At 34.3% G+C, this 10,171-nt stretch overlaps 2 protein-coding genes and 1 long non-coding RNA gene across 3 annotated transcripts; all 3 read left to right on the top strand.

Annotated features, from left to right (window-relative positions):
* The first annotated feature begins 535 nt into the window (after positions 1-535).
* On the top strand, positions 536-1,714 carry LOC111898152 (uncharacterized). The gene is made up of 2 exons (XM_052767355.1): positions 536-1,181; positions 1,251-1,714. The coding sequence occupies exons 1-2, from the start codon at positions 536-538 to the stop codon at positions 1,712-1,714; spliced, it is 1,110 nt and encodes a 369-aa protein (XP_052623315.1).
* Positions 1,715-1,896: 182 nt separating this feature from the next.
* LOC111898151 (uncharacterized protein At2g29880-like) lies at positions 1,897-3,013 on the top strand. The gene is made up of 2 exons (XM_023894068.3): positions 1,897-2,238; positions 2,328-3,013. The coding sequence occupies exons 1-2, from the start codon at positions 1,897-1,899 to the stop codon at positions 2,928-2,930; spliced, it is 945 nt and encodes a 314-aa protein (XP_023749836.3). The 3' UTR covers positions 2,931-3,013.
* Positions 3,014-8,238: 5,225 nt separating this feature from the next.
* On the top strand, positions 8,239-9,892 carry LOC111898150 (uncharacterized). The gene is made up of 2 exons (XR_002852520.2): positions 8,239-9,076; positions 9,617-9,892. It is a non-coding gene; the product is annotated as an uncharacterized LOC111898150 (long non-coding RNA).
* The last annotated feature ends 279 nt before the right edge of the window (positions 9,893-10,171 follow it).

Genomic DNA, 10,171 nt, shown 5'->3' on the forward strand with positions numbered 1-10,171 from the left:
GGGTATTGTTTGTCACAAATTTCTTAAAATTAGCTATTGAGTTTTATACATTGGGTGAACCATATTAAAAAACATCTTGTAAATATAAAGTATTTACATATTTGTCTCCATGATGGATAGAATTTACAAATATTCATCTTACAAGTGCTTAGTATTTTCAACAATATACATATATCAATATTACCATGCAATCAATTTTATTCGTACACAAAATCTAGATATATGCCTAATACTTTTATGATATTGTTTACCAATATTGTTAGAATGTGATCAATGTATATATGTTTAAAAATTGCTTTGAATATTTTCAATTCGAGGTTGTATATTTTCAAATGTTTTATATTACAAATGTTTAATATTACAAATGTTTTAAATTTAACTCAAACTATTTTATCATGTATCAGAAAAACGGATTAGTTCATATATAGTCCTTATGGATACTCCGATACTCAACCCTACCCATGCTTTAAGAGCCCGACAATTGCAAGTCGTTAACTTGATATGCTTGTTGTTTACTTTTATTACACAACGTAATATGGCCAACAAAAAGCGGGTTAGGTTACCCACTAGAAAAGTTATTTTAGAAAGACAAGCTGTACGGGAAGAGTTGCTCCACAATCTTTTAGAAGGTGGTCAATGTCGTGACCTTATTCGTATGAGTGAAAATGCTTTTAGGAGATTGTGTGAAATCTTACAAACTGTAGGTGGTCTACGACGTACGCAACGCATGTCCGTTGAGGAACATGTTGCTAGATTTTTGCATATTGTAAGTAATGATTTGCGAACTCGGTTTACCTCGTGGATGTATCGTCGCTCTAGATCAACAACGAGTAGGTGCTTCCATAGAGTATTACGATCGATTATAGCAATAGAAGGTCTTTATATTCAGCAACCTACAGGTGATGTTGTCCCGAGAGAAATTCAAGAAAGCACGAGATTTTATCCTTTTTTCAAGGATTGTATAGGGGCAATAGATGGAACACATGTTCGTGTCCATATGCCTAATAGAGATGCCCCTAGATACCGTGGTCGTAAGGGATACCCGACAATAAATGTATTAGCTGCTTGTACATTTGATTTGAAGTTTACGTATGTGTTAACGGGTTGGGAGGGTACTGCATCAGACTCGAGAATAATAAAGAACGCATTTACTAGAAATGATAAACTGCTAATTCCATCAGGTAATTTATTAAACCAATCTAATTTCAATATCTAATATTTTTCAATAATATTGATTAAGCTCTTTATAGGTAAATATTGTTTAGTAGATGGGGGTTTGCCTCATACGAATAAACTAATGGCGCCATATAGAGGTGTTAGATATCATTTCAAAGAGTACTCCATGCGTGGTCCACAAAATTCTAAAGAGTTGTTTAATCTTCGTCATGCTTCTTTACGTAACACCATTGAGCGAGCTTTTGGTGTCCTTAAAAGAAGGTTTCCTATCATTCGAAGTACAACGGAACCATTTTACTCTTGTGAAACACAATCTGCCATATTTTTGGCATGTTGTATTCTACACAACTTTTTATTAGATGAAGACCGCGACATAAATCTTGAAGATGAGGTGATGCAAGAGATCTTAAACGGACCACAAGAGCAAGATCGTCGTACTTCAACAGAAACAAATGAGGGTAATAGAATGGCAGAGCAACTAAGGAATTCAATTGCAAATGAAATGTGGGCAAATTATTTGACACATTCAAACAATTAAATTAATATGTAAAACAAGTTTCATTTTGATACATTTTGTTTACAATTTCACATTGTATTGATGATTGGTTTTTGAGATTAATTATGTTATTTACCCTTCATATTTTTGATTAGTATTATCCTTCATATTGTGGTCTAACAATGTACCATTCTTTAATTTTTATTCCTATGTGCAAAGTCATCATGATCAAACAGGAAGCTGGTGGTAGTGAAAAGGAACAAGTTAAATGGTCAGAAATAATGGATTATGCGTACATCCAAGCGATGATTAAACAACAAGAGGCAGGCAATAGGGTGAATGGTAGTTTCACACCAACTGCATATGCTCAAATGGTTGAGGAATTGAACACAAACCATCAAATGGATATTACCAAAAGTCATTTGAAGAATCGCTACAAAACCTTAAAAAAACATTTTTCGCAATGGTACGATGTGTTTAGGGGAATTTCAATGAGCGGGTTCTCTTGGAATTCGTCTACTCAACTAATAGAAGCGGAGGAAGAAGTATGGGATAATTTAATAAAAGTAATTGTTCATTTTATGTCTATGTTATTTTTTTTTAAATATTTTATGTTATCGTTTGCAATACTAATTATTTTTGTGTTGTTATACAGTCAAAACCTGAGGCTATGTCGTTAAAGACAAAAAAGATTGCATACTTCGATGAGATGTTGATGTTATTTGCAAGGGATAGGGCATCTGGTGCACATGCTGAGACAGCGAAAGAAAGAAATGCCCGATTAAATAAAAATGAAAATATTCAAGTTGAAACAATTAAAGAAGTTGATGACATGTTAGCTAACAATGAAATTCATTTGGAGAACGAATATGTTGATCTTGATGATAACATTCAGGATGTTATTCCACCTCCTTTTTCACAAGAACAGTCTTCATGTGCAAAGAAGTGTAAGAGTAAAAAGAGGAAATTTGAAGACGACGATGAAGAAGAAGATATTAACTCAAAGATAATGAAATCGGTTGATAATGTGGCTGCTGCTATCAGGGAGGGTAATATAATTTTTGATAGAGCTTATCCTCGGGAATATACAGGGGAAGAAATTTATAGAGAATTGGAGTTGGTGGGTTTGGAACCCCATGAATTACCGAGGGCTCTAAATTTTTTGGCAACAAATCAAGCAAAAGCTAGGACATTGTTCAGTTGTCCCCTTCAGATACGGATGGGTGTCCTCAAAGATATGATGGGTGCACGTGATTAAATAACCTTGGGTGATTGTTACTGGATTGATCTAATGCGTTTATGATTTTGGGTTTTTTTATTTTTTTTTTTGAGTTGTTTGTGGTTTTCGTTTTGCATCTTGAAAACAATTGAATAACATGCGGTTTCCCTTTTTATAATTTACTTTATGTTAAAATAAAATTGTTTTGTTAATGTTTTAAGTAGAGGGGAGGAAAGGAGAGTTGGTTTTTTTGGGGTAGGGGGTACGGTAGAATGAATGTGGGGATGTAAAGACTTAATATTTACTCAAAAACATAAAAGGGTATAATTGTCTTTTTTTACTTTCTTTTCTTTCCTTTAATGAACTCGGGAGCACCTAAAATGAATACTCTCTTTTCCTTTCTTTCGAACTCGGGAGCACTGAATACTTTATTATTTCCGTTCCCTTCCTTTTCCTTTCTCTCCTTGTTCTTCCTTTCTTTTCTTTTCTTTCCTTTAGTGAACTCGGGAGCAGGGTGTAAAGGAAATTAGGGTTTATTTGTCCCAGTCATTTGTTGAAGGATGAAAGGAACAAACGAAAGCGGGTGCAGTTGGGTGATTGCAGTCGGGAAGAGACGCACGAAGGTAGGGAGAAGGAAAATGCGAGGGCTCGCGACTTATGAAGAAGTTTTCTCGGAGGCGTTTCTGGTGTTCGGTCGAACCGAAGGAAGAGAAGAGACGAAAGCAGAGAGGCTTTCTCTCTTTCCCGTCCGGCTGCTAGATGCGAGGAAAGATGAGGTCCGAAGAGACGGAGGGGGATCGGTCCGGGGAGGCGTCGCGAGCAGCGACGTCAGTGAAGATGAGACCTTCGGAGGTCGTTGGTCGCTAGGAACAGAAGAGAGAGTGTGAGTGTGGGGTTGTGGTGGTTGCACGGTGGCCTCACGGTCGGCTGTTCATCGACGAAGATGGAGGCGAACGGAGATAGGGATGGTGGAACAAGGAGAGCAGGTGAGGGGGTCCGGTGGTTTTTGCTTGAATATCATAGGTCGTTTTCTTCTTCTTCTTCTTCCTTTTTTTCCGATCAATCAATAAGTAAAATTGATTTTTTGGGATGTTGTTTGTTCTATCAAGAATCTATGATATGAACAAAATAGATATTTTGGGTTTGCTTTTGACAGAAAATCGATGGGGTTGTTGCTGTTTGATTGGTGCTTGTCATCGAGGGAGAGGGAGAACGGGGCTGCCTCTTCTTGACTTCCACAGGTAAAATTAAAAATCCTAACTTGTGGTGTGTGTTCTTGACCGAAACAACAAAAATCGGAGGATACCAGTATATCCGATTCCTCATATATCAGATGGGTGCTGATGTGTTGTTTGTTTGGATAATTATTGACAGGGAAGTGAAGGAGAAGAAGGGTGGAGTGTTAGGTTGAGGGTAGAGTAGGGAAGAGGCTTTACAGATTGGGGTATATGGGGATGTACTTGAATGATCTTGATAGATTTAGGATGGTATTTGAGTATTAAGATTTATACAACATATACTCACACATGTATAAATATTTTTATGATTTTGGGGAAGATTTTGGTTGTATAATAATTTGTATAATTTGTATAAATATGGAAAATTGTTCACAATTTCCTTTTTACATAATATTTTATAATATGCCTTTATTTTTATAATAATAGTATTTTTTTTTATTAATTTTCATCCAATTTAGGTTTTCTATCATCCATTATAGCAATGTATTTTCTTCCCATGTAAAATTTTCATTATTGATTTACAAATATAATTTTCTGTTTATACTTTATGGGAGATGATTTGTACACAACAAATTTTCTTCATATACAATAATTTGTGCTTTAAAATGTTGTACTATACAACTTTATAAAGCATGAATTGTTGTGTATGTCAAAAATTTGTTGTGTACGAATCACTTCCCATATTTTATATGACCATCATACATGTGCATAAATTCACACAACATCAAATTTATTTGACATTATATAGTAATCCGCTTAAAGATTAAAGTTTCCTTAGCTTTTATTAATCCATTTATTATAATTATTCAATCGTGTTCGGCATAACTAATAATATAGTTTACTAGTTTTGTCAACAATTGTTTCGTCAATTTGCTAGGTTTACCACATACCAAATTTCCAATTATATAATATCATTACGTGTTTCATATATTAGTATATTTAGTATGGAGCTATTCCAATTTGTGCAGGAAATTTATTTATCAATCTCAAAATAGATAACTAACGACATGTGTTCTCCCCAAAATATAAAATCTCAAAATGACGGGGGTAAAGAACTCACATAAACAGACATTGATTTTTTTTTTACATTTTTCCGAACTATATTACCAATAATAGGATTTATGTCGAAAATCAATAGTTTAATGTTTCGCGATTAATAAATCTGAAAACGTCTGATATTTCAACTTTTATAAATATTTCTACTAAAAATATTTCAAATATGAAATTAAATAGTAGACTATAACCTGAGTCCAAAAATGCTTTCGAAATTTCCATTTGAGGTGTGCAAGTCCCTCAACGGATAGAAACGATTTTAGCGATTTTTAAGAAATCAGTATTATACTGGTTTCAGATTCTTAAAACGATCGTATCTTTTGCATACGCACTCCGTTTTGGACAATCTTTATATTTTCGGAATTAGGGAAACACGTACTATGAGACTATAGTGTTTGTATAGCTCACACTTGTTTAATATAAAATTTCAGTTTTTCAGGCGTATTCTTAGGGTTGCAGTTTGAGTTGTTTGATTCGTTTGTCGGTTTACATATTTGGAAGTAAGATACCATCTGATATCTTACAATAGTTGAAATAACTCATTTATTTTACATTAGATGCACTAAAACTCAATGAGTCAATTTACCAAGAGATTTACTATGAACTTGACTGTTCATAGTCTTTAGGTACTGTTCATAGTCTTTGACCTAAATTACGGGATGTCACATTACCTCCCTGTTAAGGGAATTTCGTCCCAAAATTCTTATGTTCTAGATTATTTTGTTCCACTATCATTTTGTTTTAACTAGTGGAGGAAGCACCGCTAAATAGTTGCGAATACTTTTTTTTTTCATTTGGTCCTCACATTCCCAAGTAAACTCCAACTCTCTACAAGAGTTCCATTGGGCATTTACTATAGTTATTCGACTTTGCGTGAGGCTTTTGATTTCTCGATCCATGATCTTCACCAGTTACTTCATGAAATGAAGTTTAGTGTTGACCTGGATCTCATTGAGAGGAAAGACATGGTTCTCATTGGAGAGACACTCCTTAAGATTTAACATGTGGAAGGTATTGTGAACTTTATTTAGTTCTTCAGGTGAATAGAGTTTGTAAGCCACCGGAACAACCCTTTCCAGGATTTCAAAAGGTCTGATGTAACGAGGATTTTTTTCCAAATCCAGTGACAACTTTCCATATTGCGACCTTTTGTAGGACACGGTCTCTTACTTTGACTTCTAAAGGTATGTGTCTTGTGTCAGCATAACTTTTCAGACGATTACATGCAACATTTAATCGTTCTGTAACACCTGATTTTGAAAGTGCTTCGTTACTCGGGGCTGCGACCCGATCCTCAGTTGCATTGTAGTCTGTCGAACTCCTTGCTCACGGTTGGTTGTCCACCTGCCCGACCATAAATAACATAGGCGTACGTTCCAGGTTTATTTATGGTATGACTTATGTATGGTACTAACCTTAATTGATGTGTTTGACCTAAAGGATTGAGTTGGTAGTTTTAAATGGAGACATGTTAGAGTTTTATTAAGTGTTCTCATCGCGATTCGGAGAATATATAACTCTTATATATTATTGTTGGTATGGTTTGCAGTATTATTAAATTTTGTTTTGTACTCCAAGGTTACCGACTACAGAGGAAGGCCAGACTGGAAACACCGGAGGGCATGACCACTTTAGCAATTAAGTCGTTTTGAAATCCAACAGTCCAATCGACATTTCAAACTAGATTCCTCGTACCGTAAGTAGCCATGAAGTAGTGTAATTAATAATAATAATAATAATACTTTTATTAGAAGCTAGTTTCTATAGTTGTATTCCTCTTTCAAGGATATGAGTTCTCTATAGCCAATTTCAAACCAGATTCCCTGTACCGTAAGTAGCCATGAAATAGTGTAATTAATAATAATACTAACAACAACAACAACAACAACAACAACAACAACAACAATAATAATAATAATAATAATAATAATAATAATAATAATAAATGAATTGCCTTAACTAATAGGCATATAATACAACAGTAAGTAAACTAGGTCACCTGTAATCCAATCCATCTTGAGTGTTTGTTTAGTGATTTCCTGAGAATACATGTAGGTTTGAGGGACAACACAAGGTTGGTGAGCGTTACAGGTTTTATGCTAAAAGCAGTAATAATACTTTTAAAAGCTTTTCAAAAAGTATTTCTTTATAGGTAAACCATATTTAAATAAGTTTTGAAAAATCCAAAAGGTGTCTTGGTATAAGTAAATTCGTGCTTAAAATGGTTTTGAAAGAATCAAGTTTGTGAGTTATAGTAAGAGAGAGAGAAAGAGAAATTCGAGTTAATGTTTATAGTGAGTCCTATAACCAAGTTATGCGACTCGAGTGTACCCGACTACAACTCTTCATTGGACGTTGCAGTAAAAATTATAGACGCCTATCACCAGTTTCGATTAATCAGTCGAGGTTGTAGCTAGCAAATGCACGTGGGGATGTCAACCCCGTATAGATCTGTACATATGTATCTCACTTTGAAGATTAACGGTTATAGTAGAGTGGGTAGGCTAAGTGTTTAAACTCAGCTAATGAATAACGCCTCACTAAAAAACCCTTAACTAAAAAAGTTGGTGAATAACTCTCATCCCTAACTTAATTGTGATTAAGTCACTAGGCATAATGAATATCGTTGTATAAAGTTTATAAAAGCCGAGTATGTTTGACATGTGTGTAAAAGTGTAATGTGCTCGTTTTTATAAAAATGAATGTTTCAAATTAATGAACATATGTACATGCATAAACGTTGTGCACTTAAACATATAAATAAACATGCATAGTAATAGTTTGAATCCTTGAAATACTACAAAATTTTATAACGTGCTTGTTATAATATACAACGTCGCATAAACTTTTCGTTTTTGAAATACTTCTCGGGACCATTTCGTAACAAATTTGTACTATTGGGGACTGATTTGTAAATTCACTAAAGTATAAGGGCTTTTTGGTAATTTAATTAAATGGTTAGGACTATTTTGTTATAAAAAAAATGAGGGGTTGTTTTATACAAACAGGTTTAATGTTTGGGTTTGGGACTAATTTTGTAAGGTATTTGTCAATTGAGGGTAGATTTTGATAAATGTAAATGCAGGTTTAAGGTTTTTAAAGTTTGACTTGGTCAAAATCAAACGTGTTTTTGTTGAAGCCTTGGAGGACGATCGGCTGGTCAAACTTACTAAAGGAAATTAGGGTTTATTTGTCCCAGTCATTTGTTGAAGGATGAAAGGAACAAACGAAAGCGGGTGCAGTTGGGTGATTGCAGTCGGGAAGAGACGCACGAAGGTAGGGAGAAGGAAAATGCGAGGGCTCGCGACTTATGAAGAAGTTTTCTCGGAGGCGTTTCTGGTGTTCGGTCGAACCGAAGGAAGAGAAGAGACGAAAGCAGAGAGGCTTTCTCTCTTTCCCGTCCGGCTGCTAGATGCGAGGAAAGATGAGGTCCGAAGAGACGGAGGGGGATCGGTCCGGGGAGGCGTCGCGAGCAGCGACGTCAGTGAAGATGAGACCTTCGGAGGTCGTTGGTCGCTAGGAACAGAAGAGAGAGTGTGAGTGTGGGGTTGTGGTGGTTGCACGGTGGCCTCACGGTCGGCTGTTCATCGACGAAGATGGAGGCGAACGGAGATAGGGATGGTGGAACAAGGAGAGCAGGTGAGGGGGTCCGGTGGTTTTTGCTTGAATATCATAGGTCGTTTTCTTCTTCTTCTTCTTCCTTTTTTTCCGATCAATCAATAAGTAAAATTGATTTTTTGGGATGTTGTTTGTTCTATCATGAATCTATGATATGAACAAAATAGATATTTTGGGTTTGCTTTTGACAGAAAATCGATGGGGTTGTTGCTGTTTGAGTGGTGCTTGTCATCGAGGGAGAGGGAGAACGGGGCTGCCTCTTCTTGACTTTCACAGGTAAAAATCCTAACTTGTGGTGTGTGTTCTTGACTCAAACAACAAAAATTGGAGGATACTAGTATAACCGATTCCTGACAAATCAGATGGGTGTTGATGTGTTGTTACTAGGTGTATTAAAAAAAATATATCAAAGTTTAAATATTAAGAATTTTTTAAAATAAAATTTCAAAATAAATAGACATATTTAATTAATGAATAAATAGAAGCACTATTAAGAAAATCATCCATAATATCAATGATTGTTTTGTCATATTCATTAAATTTATTATAATATTTAATGTATTTTAATATATCCTATTATATTTTTGAAGATTCTTTACATTTATTATCACATTAAATATATTTAATACTTTACATATATAAATTTAGTATTATGTGGCATATTAATTGATTTAATTAAAAAAAAACCACAAAAGACATGTGGATTTAAATTTAATCAAAAAATTTATAAAATTACATGTGGCAAATTTAATGAGAAGATGACATTTGGCAAAATAATCTTCATTTATTAGGATAGATTTGGATATTTATTGACAGGGAAGTGAAGGAGAAGAAGGGCGGAGTGTTACGTTGAGGGTAGAGTAGGGAAGAGGGTAAACGTGATTGAAGCAATACTTGGGATGATTCCTTATTTGATTGTAATTTTACAGATTGATCTTCTTGCAGACGTAGCTAATTTATAGTTAGATATGGGGTATATGGCATATGGGGATATATTTGAATGATCTTGATAGATTTAGGATGGTATTTGAGTATTAAGATTTGTACAACATATACTCACACATGTATAAATATTTTTATGATTTTGGGGAAGATTTTGGTTGTATAATAATTTGTATAATTTGTATAAATATAGAAAATTGTTCACAATTTCCTTTTTACATAATATTTTGTAATATGCCTTTATTTTTTATTATAATAGTAATTTTTTTTATTAGTTGTCATCCAATTTAAGTTTTCTATCATCCATTATAGCAATATACTTTCTTCCCATGTAAAATTTCCATTATTGATTTACAAATATATTTTTCTGTTTATATTTTATATGACCATCATACGTACATAAATTCACACAACATCAAGTTTATTTGA

The sequence above is a fragment of the Lactuca sativa genome, chromosome 9 (genome assembly GCF_002870075.4).
Source record: "Lactuca sativa cultivar Salinas chromosome 9, Lsat_Salinas_v11, whole genome shotgun sequence".
NCBI lineage: Eukaryota > Viridiplantae > Streptophyta > Magnoliopsida > Asterales > Asteraceae > Lactuca > Lactuca sativa.

What these genes read in the sequence shown, in the direction of transcription:
- LOC111898152 (XM_052767355.1), top strand. Translation starts at nt 536, where the DNA reads ATGGCCAACAAAAAGCGGGTTAGGTTACCCACTAGAAAAGTTATTTTA. An exon ending in TAAACTGCTAATTCCATCAG is followed by an intron (nt 1,182 to 1,250) that starts GTAATTTATTAA and finishes AGCTCTTTATAG; the next exon opens with GTAAATATTGTTTAGTAGAT.
- LOC111898151 (XM_023894068.3), top strand. Translation starts at nt 1,897, where the DNA reads ATGATCAAACAGGAAGCTGGTGGTAGTGAAAAGGAACAAGTTAAATGG. An exon ending in TATGGGATAATTTAATAAAA is followed by an intron (nt 2,239 to 2,327) that starts GTAATTGTTCAT and finishes GTTGTTATACAG; the next exon opens with TCAAAACCTGAGGCTATGTC.